The 19,196-nt window shown below is 42.3% G+C and overlaps 1 protein-coding gene across 1 annotated transcript; it reads right to left on the bottom strand.

Moving 5' to 3' along the window:
• Nucleotides 1-436: 436 nt before the first annotated feature.
• On the bottom strand, nt 437-18,947 carry ccdc50a (coiled-coil domain containing 50a). Its single transcript, XM_054603305.1, is given in 13 exon segments — nt 437-541; nt 1,518-1,559; nt 1,562-1,626; nt 1,738-1,820; nt 1,913-2,062; nt 2,469-2,513; nt 3,435-3,586; nt 4,376-5,215; nt 9,571-9,673; nt 10,461-10,551; nt 12,420-12,549; nt 15,352-15,414; nt 18,653-18,947. Coding segments are annotated over 13 exon segments (1,839 nt in total). The 5' UTR covers nt 18,708-18,947; the 3' UTR covers nt 437-521.
• Nucleotides 18,948-19,196: the final 249 nt, after the last annotated feature.

Raw genomic sequence — 19,196 nt, 5'->3', positions numbered from 1 at the left:
GACCAGACAGGCACGTCCCATGAAGAGAGGCATGAGGAATTTTGAGATTGCATGGTTGTATCCAGCGGAGGCCTTGAGCCCTTGTGATGGAATGGTCCACAGATTGGATGAGCATCAGGACATGATGACCTCAGAGAGTCAGGTTCCTTTATTTTAACAGCTAAGAATCAGGTGTGTGTGGGTGGGTGGTTATGTCACCAGGCTGCTATTTTGGCTTGTCTTGATCTTGAGTCAGTTAAAATAAATAATAATATGAATCACAATTTACTAATTTAAAAAAAATGATGAGTGTGGTTCCAGCACCCACAGATCCCACTTCCTTAACTCTGGGCCAACTTTGGAGGGTATTTAAAAAAAAAAAAAAAAAAAAAAAAAAAAAAAAAAGAAAATCCCATTGCCAACTCAATAGATTGTCCCAAGGCTTTTGGTCAAAAGAGTGCGAATGGTTGAAAACAAAGAGATAAATAAAAAAAAATAAGAGGATGAAGGAGGACTGACAGCATGTCGGTAGAGAGCCTGAGTCACCGCCTGTAATAGGCACCTGGAAGAGATGGAAGAGACAGAGAGATCCATCAGCAGCTTGATACGTCGCACTGCAATTTAAGCTGGATTGTAGTTTTTTTTTTTTTTTTTTTGCACTGCACTTTTTAGACATCAGTCTGTCTTCTTTGACGACTGGAATTTACTTCCTCTTATTTCTGATTATGCTAACTACTCTTCTTGTAATGTGAAACAAGCGCCGTTTCTTCTTCAGTGAAATACATAACTTCCCTGGTGGCATAGAGCTTAAGGCACGCAGGCACACACCAAATGTAAAAGCCTAAATCAACTTAGTATGAACTGATCGTATGAATGCATATGTTCAGTTCAGCAGTGGAGCAGGAGTTAAATCATTAGTCGATTGAAAGCAAATTACTTTGGTGATCGGTTAATTGTTTCAAAAGTAAATTTTGAAGCAAAAATTACAAACATTTGCTGTTTTCAGCTTCTCAAATGAGACGATTTGCTGCTTTTCTTCGTCATATATTATAGAAAGCTTGGGCGGTATCTGTTTTTTCACACCTTCCTGATATTTCACTGTTGCATAGGGTATGTGATGGTAAAGAAGACTAAACCCAAAACACTCAGTTACTATCTTTCTGAGCTCAGCTGTCTGTAAATGTATATAGACTGACCTCTGGTGGCGCGTGCTGTGCACTACAATATAAATACAGCATCGACATTGCAGGGTCTGCATTAATGACGGTCACAGTCAGGATTTCTAAATACCCTGGTATACCATAATACCATCATAGCCTATATGATAGTCTAAGAAATATGTTTGGGTTTTAGGACTGAAGGTAATCGTCTGACAAAACAAGCAATTTTGGGCTCACTTTGAGAATATATGGTCATTTTTGATATCACAGTGACCTTGACCTTTCATCGTTCATCCACAAGAGGTTTGTGCTAGGTGTAATACAATTCCCTCCATGCACACACAAATACAGAAATGCAGCCACTCTGTCACATCTTACCTTTGCAAGCAGCATCAGGTCGGGTGGGGGCGCGAGGGGGGGGGGGTGGTCCGAGTAACCGTAGCCAGAGTTCACATTCTCATAGTCGTGTTCTCGCGGCTGAGGAGGTCTGAGACAGACAGAGAGAGAAAAACAGAGAAAGAAAATGAATGAAATAATTTAGTTCTTACTTTTTGACTAACTGGCAGTTACTAATCTTAAGAAGTACCGAGTGTTGTACCTGGCAGGCTTGTTGTGGTTCCTCTGCCTCTGGTGTTCATACTCGTCTCGTGTTCTGGGCCGGACCACTTCCTCCGAGTTTGGCTGGAAACCAACACAAATGATTATGGTTCTTAGAACCGCAGTGGAAATAAACTTTAAAAACTTTCAAAATGAGTATGGTTAAAGCAAATTACCCGGTAGTCTCCCTCTGGCCGCCTCCTCTCCATTGGCATCTTCTCCAAGGCCAGCCTCTCCTTCTCTTTCTCCCGCTCTCTCTCGTTGTCCCGCTCTCGATTCTTCCTGTACTCCTTCTTCTCTTGTTCCATCAACAGTCGGGCGATTTCCTGCCACAGCGAGACATCAGAAACATCACCCGTCAACTTGATAATGAACGGAACCACAGAAAAACCCCAGTATCCTACATGATTCTATGTTTGGGCGACATGTTGATTCCTGTCACTACATATTTGTATTTTACATACTCTAAATATGAGATCTGTTCTTGAAAAACAACCTGCTCACAGCTATATATGTTATTAAAAGGGAATAAAATAACTACAGTGTCACTTGTACAGTAGTAGATTATTTCTTCTTACATAATCTTGGGCCAGAGAGAGTCTGGTTTAGACGTCTTAATAAAATCAGGGTTATAAGATGATTCAATTGGCTCAGCTCAGGAAATTAAAGGATATAAAAAAAAAGGGAGTAAAGACAGCATGAGACAAGTTTCCAGACTTCATATCCACTTACCTCATCCTGAGCCACTTGCGCTGTACGCACATGCATCTTGCTGGCCTGAAACCAGAGAACAATCAAAAAGTCACATTTTCCGCTCCAAGTGGAACACATTGTTCCAACGTTGTATAACAAAAGGAAATGACTGCGATTGAAGCCTTTCAGTGTGTTTTTTCAGGCTTCCAGTCATTTACAGAATAGAATACGTCTCTTTATCACATTATTCCATTCAAGTGCTTCTTCATACAGTATTTGCTCCAGATATTGAAGCTGCTTTGATGCTTATTTAAGCATGCCTGACACAATTTGAATGTTATAAACGAAAACCTTCTACATTATTTAAAATACGTCCCATAACCTTATTCTATAGAATTTCAGAAGTCAAATGGTGTGAAGAGCTGATATTGTACTAGTTAGTTACACTGATACTATTATTTTGATATCACACTTATTATAAGCCGACTATCAGACTTGTGATACCAGATGTGTTATCAGTCCCTTATTTGACTTTCCATATCTGACACAACTTCACATTCAAGCATTATCTAGAGGCTGGGTGTTGCTCTTTTTAGCCTTCAGTAATACCACGTTTAAGAGCTTGAGGTTGGTCTAGACTTACAGTATTTATGTATTAATGTCTGCACTTTTAAAATGCACAGGACAACATTTTGGGATAATTCAACACAGCAGCTAACAGGGGGAGGAGTTGATAAATACTGAATTTCTGCATGTGGGGAATTTGGTTTGCAGCACAATCAGAATGCATTTCATCACTAACACAATAAAAGAAGTCACCGGTCATACTCTTACACACTGCGACAAACCACAACAAATCAGGTGTTGTTAAATACAATAAGATATCTCCAACATATTATCCAGTTTCTATCCTTTTTAGGTTGTTTGATTTTTATCTCATGCATAAAACAGTTTTTATATGCACAAATATACTGAATTCAATACTGGTCCTGTTACCTTGCTCACCTTGATTTCCTCCTCTTGCAGTTTCCTGGCCACCTCCATGTCCTTCAGCTCCTGCTCACGGATATCAAGCTTTGTCAAACCCTTGGTGGCCTCGCTGACTCCATACGCAGTTTCTGATATTACTGCTCCACTCACTCGGTGCACAATACGACCTGTGGATGTAAACACATTGTATCAACAATAGCCTCGGCCTGCAACTACAGATTACTTTCATTATCAAATTGATTGTTGATTTTTTTTTTTTTTTAAAAAGGAAAAAAATAAATAATCCACAATTCCCTAGAGCCCAGGCCCTTTGTCTTACAATTCCTTGTTTTGCCTGATTTTGGGGGCCTTTTTCTTGATAAATGACTTTAATTAATTATCATATAATTTCTGGATTGATTAAGTAATTGTTTCAGCTCTAAAATAGTTTAATTTGTAGGTGGATTAAAGCTATATGACACCTTAAAAGGGCTGCAGTGCATCTATGCTGGTGTTTATCAATGTGTTTAGTCAAATCCCTCTAACAGCTTTGGAACGAGATAACAACCAGCTCACCAGCCCTGCAACCCCTTTGTGAATGCCAAATTTTAGCTCATCAAAATCCATGAAACTACTCCACTACAAAAATCACAGCTCACACTTCAGTCTCAGCAGCAGTGTACTCTTTTCCATGCTCAATGCAAAAACCCAGCAGATAGTACAGAAACAAGCGAACCCCACAGCACAACAGCAACAAATCCAATTATTTCAAACCATCGAAACCAGTCATCAGAAATGATTGTTGAATTGTCGTCATCCTCATGAGAACAGGAAATTAGTGTCTTCATTAGTGATTGCAATGTTAGATCAACCCACCACCTGAGATTGTCAAAGCAAAAAAAAAAGAAGAAAAAAAGCAACTCCATCACACCACACAAACACCCGCGCGGAGCCCACCAGGGGGCTCAGGGCGGTACCTGTCTCTCCGTTGGGGTGAGAATGACCCCCGCCCTGCTCCTCCAGCTCGTCAAACACATCTTCTGGGCCGGAGTGGACCCGTTGCCGGCCCCGGTCCCTCCCTTCCCTCTCACCATCACCCCCTTGCTCCTCCCAAGAAGCCCTGCCCTCCCTCGGCCGGTCCCTGCTGTGCCCCGGCTCCTCCTCAAGTCCTCGCTCCCTGCTCCTGGTTCTCGCTCGCTGTCTGTCTTTGTCTTTCTGTTTCTGCCTGTCTTTCTCTCTCTGTCTGTCCCCACTCAGTCCTCCATCTCTGGATCTTTCCCCGTCTCTTTCTCTTGTTCTCGCCCCCCGTGGGTCGTGCTCCACATGTCTCCTCTGCTCCTTTTCCATATGCCTCTCCTTCTCCAGGTCTCTGCCCCTGTCTCGGTCATGTTTTCTATCCCAGGCCTTGTCTCTCTCTATGGGGCTCTGTGGTGGAGGTGGTCTGGCCGGTCTGTCCTTCCTCCTCACCGCTCTGTCTGTGTCCTCCCACCCAGCGCCCCTTGCTTTGCCATACTCTGTGGGCTCACTATCTAGGTATCTGTCTCCATGCTTGCCTCTAGCGGGCAACAGGTGTTCTGGGTACGGGTCTGCATGCCTGCTTCGCCCTCCTTCTGCAGCTAGGTAGTGCTCAGGATATGTGGAGCGGCTGTTGGGTGCAGCTAGGTCCTGCTTTGGGTACCTGCTCCTTTTGGGCTCTATTGAGCTATAATCTGGGGAGTAATCATGACGTGGGCTCAGTGGAGCGTACGCATCATGTCGGCCTGGGGAGGATGATTTGTGAGGGGTGCGTTTGTCCAAGTCTAGGGGCCTTCTTGCGGCTGAACAAGGCAGAGTAGAAGGAGGGACGGAGGGCGGCGTGGAGAGAATGATGATGATGATGATGATGAGAACATGGAAACGTGGAAAAAAACAAAACAGACAGCAATGATATAAGCTAAGATGGTTAGTTAGCACTGAGTTAGACAGATCACCTGTGAGGTTCAAAAGACAAAGTGAATGCTATCGATGTAAAGAGTTAATTAGCTGCACCCAAAAACATCCAGAGTAGTGGATAGTACCACTGGATTAATTAGACAGTGGCAACAAATGTTAGCCTAAATAAAGAAGTGAATATTAATATTTTTGTTGTGTAGTAGTAAACAAACAATATATGCTGTAACACCCTTGAATACCATGTGTTGTTTGACGGACACAGTTTTAAACGAATAAGTAGCACACGTCAAGTCAACCAAGCACATTCTGTATTATACCCTGTGCACGAGCAGAACTTGAGAACTAAATGTTCATCTCAGCTGGGTGTTGGCTTGTGACCAACGAAAGTTTCAACAGACACGAATGAGTGGAAAAGCACGAGGGAGCACACTGCAGAGCCTCATTACTCAGTCAGCTCAATGGAATTCAAGTTATCTAACCGGCTGTTTGACTTCTGATCGAAGGGGCTTTTGTTTGCGTTCAAACATTTGAAAAGCAGGTTTTAAGACAGCCTGACGGTTAGTGTTTGCTCTTCTGCACCATCTAACTGGTATTCCAGTAATGTATCTGTTAAGCAGAGACAGGTATTACACTGGTTTGTGTGCAACAGTGATCCACTGGATTAAGACAAACACACACACACAAAACACAGCTAGCTGCCCCTCACTTCCTGAGAGGAACAGCCAACTACACAGCTGGATGAGAAGCCACATGATTTCATAAGTGTATGAGTGTGTAAACACGTGCATTAGGAGGATATAACAACTAGTAGGGTGGATATTTGAAATGAAACAATCACAAGCACAAGATGGGGAAGTTGCTCAGGGATTGAGTCTCTAAAACTAAAACACCTTTGTGCACAGTTCCAATCTCGTAACCTGCATAAAATGTGACATTGGGCCCTTTCAGCATTAATGCAGGACAAACAGAGGACCTCAATCATTGTTTTACTGCTTGTACATTCACACTGCCATGGTTGCATGAATGCAAACACACACACACACACACACACACACACACACACACACACACACACACACACACACACACACACACACACACACACACACACACACACACACACACACACACACACACACACACACACACACACACACACACACACACACACACACACACACACAGCAGGGACATTACAAGTGAGTGATTATGTAAGTGCAAACATAGTGAGCCTGGAAGTGGCTCACATATTGTAGTATGAATAGAGCAGGGCAGAGTGGCGCAGTCAGCTAAGGACGTACTGTGGCTTCATCCCGACCAGCTGCCATGTGTGACAGCTTTATAAAAGAGGTTCAGCACCTGGACAGCTGGTGATCTCTACAGACACAACAGGACAGGTAGACTGACGGCTGATGACATACACTCAGTCCTGTTTCTTCAAGTGCAGACAGAGACCGTACTCTTTGAACTACGCCTGTCTGTTGACCCCGTTTTGCATCTCATGTTTAACATACGCACATATCCTTAAACAGTGTTTCCCACAGGATTTGTGAAACTGCGGTGGGTGGACCTCGGACCCATAAGGGGGGGGTCGGTTGAGAAGTGTAAAAACATTTTCTCTTTATTTTAAAGCTGTGTCAGACCATCACAATCTAGGTATTTATGGGAACACTGCCTTAAAGTGCCAGGTGGGGACAAAGTCACTACTTGAAGTGAGGGTACCGGACCGTTGTTGTGTAGTGATCAAAGAAAGAGATCGCGGATACAAGCAGCCGAATTGAGCTTCCTTCGTAGGGTGGCTGGGCTCAGCCTTCGAGATAGGGTGAGGAGCTCAGACATCCGGAGGGAACTCGGAGTAGAGCCGCTGCTCCTTCGTGTCAAAAAGTCCAGCTGATGTGGTTCAGGCATCTGATCAGGATGCATCCTGGATGTCTCCCTTTAAAGGTTTTCCGGGCACATCCAACTGGTTAGAGGCCCCGGGAAACATTCAGGACACGCTGGAGAGATAACATATCTCGTCTGGCCTGGGGTTTCCCCAGAAGGATCTGGAAAGTGTCTGGAACTGATTCCTAAGCCTGTTGCCCCGGTGACCCGAGCTGGGATAAGCGGAAAACAGCGGATGGATGGACAGCCTGAAAGCCTTCGGAATGGAAAAACCTAAAATACCTCTTGTAAGCAAACATGATAACCTTAGGGGTCAATACAACACAGTGAAATTAAATACTAGTGTGTCTCTGGAGTATACAGCGGGTAAAATAAGTATTGAACACGTCACCATTTTTCTCAGTAAATATATTTCTAAAGGTGCTATTGACATGAAATTTTCACCAGATGTTGGTTATAACCCAAGTAATCCATACATACAAATAAGTTCAGAAATTAAGTTTTGTGTAATAAAATGGAATGACACAGGAGAAAAGTATACACATGAAGAAAGGGAGGTGCAAAAAGGCATGGAAAGCCAAGACACCAGCTGAAATCTATCAGTAATTAGAAAGCAATCCTGCCCCTTGTCAGTGCCAATTAATATCAGCTGGTTCAGTCCCAACTGATGAAACGAGGGTGGACATTTCAGCAAGACAATGATCCCAAACACCCAGCCCAGGAAACTCACAATTGGTTTCAGAGAAAGAAAATAAAGCTGCTAGAATGGCCCAGCCAATCACCTGACTTTGAATCCAATAGAAAATCTATGGAAAGAACTAAAGATCAGAGTTCATAGAAGAGGCCCACGGAACCTTCAAGATTTGAAGACTGTTTGTGTGGAAGAATGGGCCAAAATCACGCCTGAGCAATGCATGCGACTAGTTTCTCCATACAGGAGGCGTCTTGAAGCTGTCATTACCAACAAAGGCTTTTGTACGAAGTGTTAAATACATTTCAGTAAGCGTGTTCAATACTTTTTCCCTGTGTCATTCCATTTTATTACACATAACTTAATTTCTTAACTTATTTGTTTGGTTTTCTTTGTATGTATGGATTACTTGGGTTGTTACCGACATCTGGTGAAAATGTCATGTCAATAGCACCTTTAGAAATATATTTACTGAGAAAAATGGTGACGTGTTCAATACTTATTTTACCCGCTGTATGTGCATTGCAGAGAACAGAAATGTACTGGTAACTGAAAAAAAACAAAGCAAAGAAGTGGACACTGACTACAAAAATATTTTCCTCCTCTGCTCGCCATGTAGAAATGAAATGAGTACATGGTGTATGCTAAAGGTCAACAAAGTTTCAAATACAACACGGTCAAAGGTTCAGGCAGGAAACCCGGGAATCAATCAGCATGCTGACAAAGCTGCTTTTATGATTCTGAAGGGAAAGATATAACTGTGTGAAATATATTTCCCTCCTAGACTCAAAGTCACACCCATGGCTCAAAAACTAAAACTGCATTCAGACGTAGACACACTATTGTCAGGTAGACACGTCACCAGCTGCAACATTCCTTATTCTGACTAACTGATTGCCCTTTATCCTTGACTATTAAAAGACCTGCATTGAACCTCGATATTGAGGTGAAACGCCTACTTGACATAGGGCAACGATTTACAAAGAAGTCAACAAAAAAAAAGAGGAAGATTAAAATAAGCCACTGTCTCTCTGTCAGTAGAAAATGAACAGACCTCCAGTTGGATATATCATGCAGTCAATGATGTGTGCATGAAAAGACTTGAAACAGATTCCGATACATGACACGGAGACATTCACCAATATGTTATAGAAGCACAATACAGATTGAGACATCGGTTGTTAAATCTAAATGATTTTCCCACTAACCGGATATTCATCTAATATCAAATCTGCTATCAAAGCAAATTTAAGATGTCTTTGTTTAAACAAGAGCACTGTTAAACCCTTTCACAGCGGTGTTTGTTCTTAAATTGGAGCAAAATTTAAATGATTTCTGTGTAGGAATATGCAAGCCTCCCTTCAAGGCTAATTATGTGCTTTTAAATGCTAAATTAATTCAAAAATCTTTGCCTCAAGTCAATGACAATCTCCGGCGCTGTGCGGCTTCAAAAGCACATCCTCCTCACACATCCTGAGCTGAAAAGAAAATTCCCAGCCCACAGAAGAGGAGGGTTATCTCCTCTCTTGTCCTCACATACAGGAGACACGCACACACACGCGCACACACACGCACACACACACACACACACACACACACACACACACACACACACAGACACAGGAAACGCCATACACTAACATGAGTGAGTGGTGCTCTCCCTACCTCCGTGATCCTCAAAGTATTCCTCCTCAAAGTTAGCTTCCAGCTGCTTCTGTCTCTTCCTTTCCTCTTTCATCTCCTTCTCCTGCAGTTTACGAGCTATGGCCTGTAAACAAACAAAAACATGTCGTCCCACGTTGTTTTGAAAATGTCCCTGTTTTTGGGCATATCTGTAACAAATATGTCAATCCGTTTTGGGTGGATGTTTTTTCTCTTTTGCCCGACAGTTGAAGCTTCAAACATATCCGATTACAGTGGCGAGATGCATCGTTCCTTGATGTTTGTGCCATACTCAGGCAAAGTAGTGCAATTTTTCACAGAAGTATGTAGCAATGAGACCGCTCACTGCCTCAACATACAGGCAAGAAATAATCAGTGGCTCGGGACAATAAGTGTAAGACCTAAAACTTCAAAATATAAACAGTGGCAGCTCAAGATGGATGGACCACAACTAAACCATATCCCTTTATCTAATCGCATTGTGAGGGAAAACACACTCATCTCAGAAACGTTCTTGTTTATCCACAATATTTTTTTTTTTTTACAAAAACACCCCGATACTGTAGCATCAGCATATACTTAAGTATCTGCTTTTTATGTAGGGTATAAACATTGTGATTAAAGCTTTGTGAAACAATTCAGGTCAGGTCACTATGGATGTCATTCCATCAATACAATTGGGAGGCACAAACAAAGTGATGATTCAAGTGGAATGAGTCACCAACAATAGTACACTGATACTACAAGACAGGCCACTGACGGGTGGATGTAACCAACATTGTGCTTGAATGGGCAGAAATCTCATGGGGGGTGTGTGTGTGTATGTATGTGTGTGTGTGTATGTGTGTGTGTGTGTGTGTGTGTGTGTGTGTGTGTGTGTGTGTATTTCTTACCGCATCCTTCTCTTCCTGCAGCCGCTGTTGCTCTGCCTGTCGGACCAGTTGATCCTGAATCTCCTGGGCGATCTCAATGTCTTGACGTTCACTGAGGTTCCCGAGGGTTCATGTGCATATGGGGAGGGGTTTGGAGAACATTACAACATATAAACAACTTATCCTGATACAATCATGTTAAATTGTTAGGACGGTAATGATAATGGCCAAGAAGTTGTTACCACAAACTTGTGTTTAGACTGTATATACACATGCATATTATGTACAATAAAATGCTTTAAATAGACCTATTTATTTCCACATCTCTCTCTTCTGTATTGGTTTAGCACCTCAATATGTCAAATTCAAATGAACAAAGAGCTGCACAACAGTGTAAATAATCAAGGTACACCAGGGGAACAGGGAAGTGAACGCAGTGCCTGGTCAGCAGTGACGTTATCTAATGTGATGTGAGAGGCAGCGAGTGTTTGCTTCAGGCAGGAGCAGGAATACCTTTGCCTGTTGCTCACTCGAATCTTTAAACAAGATTTTGAGAACAACACCATCTGCCTGGAGGGCTGGTATGTGTGTGCAAACAAACATGAGTGTAATGCTTTAATTAAAAAGAACAGTTACATCTTAACTACCTTGCACTCTACCTGTAATTGACCCTGACAGCCACAAGCTCAGGAGAACATTAACTGTGGCATCTTAATATTCCTTGGTGGTTACATACTAATAAGCAAGGGGTGTTACATTCCCCTAGTGTGTGTGTGTGTGTGTGTGTGTGTGTGTGTGTGTGTGTGTGTGTGTGTGTGTGTGTGTGTGTGTTTAGTCAAACGTCTGAGAGTGGGTGTATATGAAGTGGCATTGGCAACTGCGGGTTGGATGGCAGTGTGAGCTCCCAGCACGACAAGCAGCTTTGACCTGCCGGTATCGATGGAGGAGCATCTGGCTTCTCCTTGGGGGGGCCTAATACTATATGCCTGGGTGTGTTTGTCAAGCAGTGATCTCACTATGCTGTGAGTCAGCAATATTATTTCAAATTGCAGCAGCAGAGAGGGGGACCTTTACTCTGAGTGGGCTTTGTAGCAGCTCGTAACCACGTAAGCAAACAATGTTTGGCAGCGGTCAATCAACTTTGTGTGGAGGCTACATAGCTCTGGACGTGCAGCTGGAGCTGACCCAAACCCCTTAGAAAATATAATTATACTTCAGGGATATAAATAATGGAGATACCACACAGAGACCACAAGAACTTTGAATGATCTGCTTGGGCTGCAAAGCCTTTCCCAGCACAAACCTTCTCTGAACAGTTTGTCTTCATGACAAATTGTGTTAAAAAAAGTAAAGTCAAATACATTGCATGGATACTGAATGTATGAAAGACATCACCTCCTAATTTACCACAGTTTGGAGTTATCTTTGGTGGGAGTGATGGAGCCCTTTGTTGGTGAATCATACGTCTGTCTATGCACAGGGTTTGGGAGTAATTACACTAGATTACACTAATCTGGAACAGATGCTCTCAACCAAGTCATAAATACTATACACAGCCATTACTGGAAAGCATTCGGATGACTTCTTGTTGAGAGTAATTTCATTTTAGACATTAAACCAATAAAGATCCATATCTCTGCATTTAGAAGGATGGTTATAGCTACACCTTGATGATTATATACAACTATAAACAGCAAATAGCTTTCAAGTACATGTCGAATATCACCTCATTTTTTAAATAAATAAATAAGTACAATTAAATGATAAAGTCAATTACATTACTAATAATATTATAAATGTTTTACTAGGTAATCACATAAGTTACCTTCTCTATGTCCAACTACTTTTGCATGTATGTCACCAATTTCTCCGGTTGGGATTGCTTGATAGAGATGGTGTGTGTGTGTGTGTGTGTGTGTGTGTGTGTGTGTGTGTGTGTGTGTGTGTGTGTGTGTGTGTGTGTGTGTGTGTGTCACCCACGTGTCAACATGCTGTTTCTTGGTCTCGCCCTTGGCCCTCTGATCCTCTTCCTCCTGCAGCTTCTTGGCCACCAGCAGGTCCTTCTGCACCAGACGGCTCTTGTTGACGTTGGACGCCAAGTGGCTTTCAACTGTTTGACACAAACACATAAGCACCGCTCTTAACACTTGTGTACATTCAAACCAGCAGTAGGTCAGCGGGCTGGACCGCACGAGCGGCGAGGAATTAGAGGAGTGATGAGCAGCAGAGCAATGGGGAGTTTATTTACAGATCTGCACGTTCTTGATGTTTGGTCTCTGATGCAGTGTTGCTTAGACGGTCTGAAGAGGACAAGATAAACGTCGAGGACGCAGGTGCTTCAGCCTCCGGTAATAAACAAGCAGCGGTCTTAGTCACTGACAAATGAATTTTCGCAGCTGAGGTGCCGTTCCAAGGTTGTGCGATGGCACATCGTGGGCCATAACAGACGATAAATCCTGCTTGCTGACGCACTCCAAGCGCTTTGTAAGCATGGAGAGCATCACTCACTCACTCACTCACTCGCTCAGCTCTGTTTCACCTGGATATCGACCTGTTCCCAGCTCTCATGTGAAAAGGACCAAATTACGTTTGGCAATTTACCCGTGAGAGGCGCCATAAAGTTTCCGCTCTCTGACTGGTGGGGTTAAAAGAGGAAACTGTGAGTCACCGCCGTGGCGACTTGATAAAAGTCAAGGTGTTGACATTGATTTTTTTTGGGGATGACACTGATCAATTGTTTACGTTTATGACACCTTACAAAAAAATATATTTTGAGGGGGAAAATCAAGATTAAGGCTATCATTTATCCACACATTTCTCACAAGGAAAATTGATTAATCTGTCAAGGCAGCAAAAAAAAATACAACAACATGACCGGACTTTGTGATCCATCCTTTCATTCAACAAACTCAACGTTGAAGAGGTCACACATCACTCAAAAGGGGAGTTAGGGTGAGAAAGTTGGACTATCTGAACCTCAGACATATCAGCGCAGAGCTGTACTCTGAAATAGAAAAAAAATAAACATATTCCAGAAGAAAACACGCCAAGTGCTGACACAGACACAAAGAAATATTTTCCATGTGTAAGTTGGATGCTTCATGCTCAACATTTTGAATCGAAATAAAAGCCAGCTTTAACTCCACGTTGAACTTGAAGTGATTGTGCTTAAAAGCCACTTTTGGGACGGCCTTCTGTTGATTTGATCCAGAAAAAAAAGGATACTGCATATTTAGAATGTCAGCCAGCAGTCTCCTCAGTGAACTCCAGGGTCAAAGGTGAAACAAAGATTTTTTTTTTCAGCTCAAAGCAGATCAGTTAGTGTGTCAACAAAGGGAGCAAAGGGATACGAGCCTTGCTCATGGATCACTACGGCTTTAAAAGGGTTGATGAGAACACAAGGGCAGGCCAGCCAAAACCTAATTAATCACAGCTAAAACTGGAGCCTAATCTGCACTTAGGGTACGGCTGGGTGTCATCTGGCCTTCTTTCCTGCAGAGCTTGACGCATAATTTACCCTTTTATGGTGACATACGGAAACAGAAAAACTATTGTCCCGTGCAGATACGTCAAAGCACTCAAGTTTCCACTGTCTACTAATGTGTCTACGAAATGTATCCATCTCTTCAAAACAAAAGCTCCCGAAAGCTATCTGAACGCTAACCAACTAATGTCCTGCACAACACAAAAGCAGTAATCTCTTTCAATTCAATCATTTTCTCCATGAACGAGTGCAGGTGAAGGATAGGAGGGAGTGCGGTGGCCGTTAGCCATCTGCAGTTATTCATTTGTGTCAGATAAAAGGAAGGCCTTGTTATGTATGGGTCAGAAAATGGCCTTTCAACCGAGCTCAGCAGGAGTTAGCCTTCAGTGAGCGGCCAGCAGCTCCGTGGGAGAATTTCAACCAGAAACACTAAAGCAAAGGAAGCCTTTGATAGAGACAACAAGTTTAAAAGTCAGAATCATTATGAGACTTCCGCAATTCACATTAATGCACATACTGAGAAAAAAAAAAAGAAGAAAAATCTGCCGGAAGGGAACCAACCCTCTATAGTCAGCCTCCAAGGTGCCTTTATCAAATCATGTGAAAATGTTGCCGGCTAATTACACACACATATAAGCCCACATAAAAGTACCAGCTAATCTAATGAGTCACGCAGGGACAAACACTTGCACAGCATGGAGACACAAAATGATCCTTTATAGAAACACACACCCACAGTCAGAAACAATAGGTTCGTACAGTGTGTTCCATATAAAACCCCTGTTAAGCTGACTGTGCCGTCTAACTTCAGATCCAGAAGTGAATGTGATCCAAACAGATCACATGCGTCGGTCCACTGTAGTCGGCCTCTGCCCTGCCCTGATACAGTATTGTTGTGGCATTCTGCACCATTCACACAGCTAACTGTGGGGCTGAAGCAGGCTTTATGTAGGCTTAATCAGGCTGCAGCCACTGACGCTGCAGTTTGTTAGACTTGACAAATTTTCCACAAGGAAAAAAGAGGAGCATTGTGGACCGCATTCATTTTTCTTCTGCTACGCTCTGACAACATCTTTCATAGTTTGTTATTTTGCAAAGTAAGCATTAAGTGACCTACAGGATGAATGCAGCAGGGCAGCTTGACAAAGACAGAATGGATCTGATGCAAAAAACATAACAGCTATAAATGACCTAAGTGTTAAAACAGACTTCCCGGAAAGACGAAATGAACCTACAGTATCCGTATGAGCTCTCAAAATGTTCCATCTTGAAAAAGCAGCCAAGTGAAGTTGAAGTGTGGTCAGCCTCACTGACTGAAGTTGACCACAGATCAGTGAACAGAAATATTTAAAGCAGAAAAGCAGAAGTCCGCCTGTTTGAACTGAGAAGGTGTTACCCCTAACAACATGGGGACTTGTAGTTTCTTACTTTCTTGCTCCTGGAGGTTGTAGGCCAGGCAGTGGTCCTCCAGCACAGCAAAGTCTCTGCACACTGAAAAAAAAGAGAGGAGACTGAAATTGAAAAAGAATACTGAGAAAGTTTAAAATGAGTTTCAGCTACTGCATGCCATTCCATTCAGACTCTAATTTATGGAGCTGGTACGAGTCAAGCCGGAAGCAGTTTAGATGCGAAGATTGCTATCTGACATTCACAGTTTCAGGTGTTTAACATCAGGCCCAGTTGCCAACACACACTCTGACCTAAAAAAAAAATTAGCTTATACCTGACCTACAATCACGAACAGGATGGTCTAACCAGAACACACAAGCAAGCGGATCGGATTTGTCGTCAATTTTGTGAATTTAGTTTATGTTCAGTGTCTCTTTTTATGATGAGCCGACATTATGCATGGATTTGCCCTGCGAGTTGTATGACTACTGGATGATGCTGAATCAAAAGATGTGTTCAGCACACGGTGTTTCCCAGTCTGATAAAGTTCTTGGCCATCTGGCAACAGATGTGTGGTTTGGTTATCTTCAATCTGCAAAGACATGAAGTGAAACGGTGAAGGAGGAACTATGGTGTCCCCCCTGACTGTGCAAGTCTAAATCAAGACTGATGTGTGAGCTTTTTCTAGAAAACTTATTCAGAGGTGCAAGGGGCCTTAAGAATGGAGAAGTACATCTAGTACTGATAAGCTGCTGGTTTAAATTCCTGAACTGACAAAATGTGACAAGCAGGCAATTACAGTACATGAGTAAAACTTCCCCCTATGAAAATCAGCACAGACATAGATGAATGTACTTTAAATCAGGTGATGTATCATACATACTTATGTATTTACAATATGTTAATCAGCCACAATGAATCTGTTGCCCTGTTAAAGCTCTGAACTAAAATATTACAGACCACATGAGATCTATGATTTTTATTTGGCTTATTCTTTCAGCTCAAAGCTCGAGGACTCAAACTGCACGTGTGTGGCTAAAACCATGATCTCAATTATCTGTAAACAGAGTGCGAGACATTTTACTGCTAGTTTTCCATCTGACATCTTCACGACAAATCTGAACTGCACGGACTTTCCATTCATGGCTTCAATATTACAGATACTGCCAAAACACTGTGAACATTCATTATGAAAATAATTGCGAGACGGTCGGAGGATGGGGGATTTCATCATTTCATCATCATAATCTGATGACAACACCACAAATACATCTGAACTGTTCTGAAATGAGGCAGCTTTTATTCCTTTGAATAATCGTCATTCTGACGGCTTCCTGTGTAGGAAGCAGTCGATCTACGGGGACATTTAAGACCTTTCTCACCGCCTCAGCTAATTATGGATGTGGTCCTTATAGCATAGGGCGAATGTACCTTAAAGCATCCGCATCTACGGTTCAGTCAACATGGATTTAAAAAAAACAACCTCTGTTTTGCATATCTTAAAATACTGCAGAAAGAAACTGTTATTCCGCAGCAAAAACAAATGCCGTCAAATATAGAAGAACAAAATGAAGCCATGATTTCATCTAGCAAGCAGCCACGAGCCACGCTGCTGTTGGCAGTGGTTCTGTTCAGTGAAGACCAAACTAAAGAATAACTTAACTGACCCAGAGTATTTATATTGCCTAATCTTTCATATGATGATGATTATTAATATCATACATAATATATATTCAGTCATATCAATCCTTGTCTGTGACACTAGTCTTGTATGTACAGCTCTCCTCCTCAGCTTTCCTTACAGAGCTTAGCCACACTCAATAACAACACACTGCCAGGCTCACAGTCCACCCTCTGCTCTCACAAAGATGACTTCATCCATATAAAAGAAATAATAATAACCAGCAACAGTCTATGACTATGTGTTAGCGTGTGTTATTGACAAGCACAGAAAAGGCTTGGATTCAAGCAAAACAGGTCCAGATTTTCTGGCTGACTACGGAGGGAGGTGACTGGGTGGATGGTTGGGTTCAAACAGATGCTTTGAAGAGGAGGGCGAGACCTCCACAAAGCCCCCCCACTGCCACAGTATGGGATTTGATGAACGCAGACCAATTTTCAACCATATGCTTAATCGTCTTAGCCAGGAAACTAGATTTATTCTGGCCGGTATTGCTCCAAACACTAGTCTTTATAACGACTGTAAAAATGTGGGTTTCTTGTGACAATTCCCTTAAAAGCTTGTGCAAATTAACATTTTTGAAAAAGTATTTCACTTGGTCTAGGTCATGAAAAAAGGATCAAGTGACAGAAGGACTTCAGCTGCTAAAGTTTAAGTCCTCATACCATCACTTTGCGACGGAAACAGAAAATCAGACACCAAGATGCACAAAGACCACAAGAAACGAGTCTTTGTGCTCGTGTATGCGGAGGGAAACGGCAAATCACAAAAACCAGCTCAGTTGTGAGTTACAGTACAGCAGCGCAACTAGACAGCTCACAATATTTACTTTCCTCCTTACACATGAGACAAAATTGAAACTTTGCCAGCAGCTTTTGCAGCCTTTCCCTCTGCAAACCAGCCAAGCAGCGGGGATGCACGTTCCTTCTCTATCTGACCAGAATAACAAGCATCCTGCTGAGCAGCTGCTTCACACTGCAACAGGACGCCATCCGGTCCAAAACCTCAACTCCACCTGTTTTCTGCCTTCACATCAGCAACAGTAGCAGTTGTGGATGTTTGTATTTGATATTAGTTTGTTGTTTTTCTTGCTGGCAATAATAAAGTCTCTCAAGAGAGTGTTCCAAAGCAATATCAGATTTTTACATGCAAAAGCTAAGTGTAAACAGATTTGTCAGATAGGAAATGAAAAAAGAAAGAGGCCAGTGTCAGCATATTGTCCCACACATACATGTAAACACCTCCATGTGATCAGCACTAAGGCTGTTAGCCACCTGACTCTTATGCTGTACTTAAAACACACTGGTGTGGTGCCAGATTGTGTACATCCATTAGGAGTCTATGTGTCCATTTGCACACAAACCCTTTCACCATAATCAACCATAATCAATAACATTATGATAAGAAATAAGAAGTGGGATACAATATGACAACCTGTTTTTCTCCCCCTGCAGAAATAAACAGATTCTGACAGGGACACACAATCTCTAATCAGTGCTTTCTACCTGATCCCAGCATTTAGTCCACAGATCTAGCATTGTACCTAGCAAGCTGTGCTAACAGCCATACATGTGTTCACTGGGTTAGCATTAGCCTCTCTAGTGTCACCTAGCTAGCTACGTGTGCTAGCTTAATTCACAAATATGTTATGAACGTTACCCTCTTTCACTCCAGGTAGTTTATTCTTGTCGATGCTAACGTTACATTCAGCCATGTTGTCACCGATAATAAGTCACAAACACCGCTGACGTTGAATGATTCTTCCGCGTTTCACCGAAGGTTAACCCGCCGGCTGATTGATCGGCTTCACTTATAAAAATCGATTGATGGTTCAGGTGCCGGACGGCCTGTTTTGATTAGTTTCGGTGGCCACCCTCTCTCGGTACGTCGCCTCTGTAATTGCCTAGCAGCTACTCTGCTGGAGCTAGCGTGTCAGGCTTTCTACGAGCGTCCCTCCCTCCTTGAACCGTCATTAAAAAAAACAAGCCGGAAGAGTTACGGTGAGCTACAGAAGACTTCCGCTTAGATTTCAGAATAAAAGACTTGGAATTGTTGTCAGTTAAAGCCCTCAGAAAGTGGCTTCTGTTGTTTATATATATATATATATATATTTTATATATTATATATATTGAAATGAACAGGATTACAGATATATATATAGATATATATATATAGATATATATCTGTAATCCTGTACATTTCC

The sequence above is a fragment of the Anoplopoma fimbria genome, chromosome 8, assembly GCF_027596085.1.
Source record: "Anoplopoma fimbria isolate UVic2021 breed Golden Eagle Sablefish chromosome 8, Afim_UVic_2022, whole genome shotgun sequence".
Lineage (NCBI taxonomy): Eukaryota > Metazoa > Chordata > Actinopteri > Perciformes > Anoplopomatidae > Anoplopoma > Anoplopoma fimbria.
The sequence above is the reverse complement of the archived record's forward strand: the minus strand, read 5'-3'. Positions and strand labels throughout refer to the sequence as shown.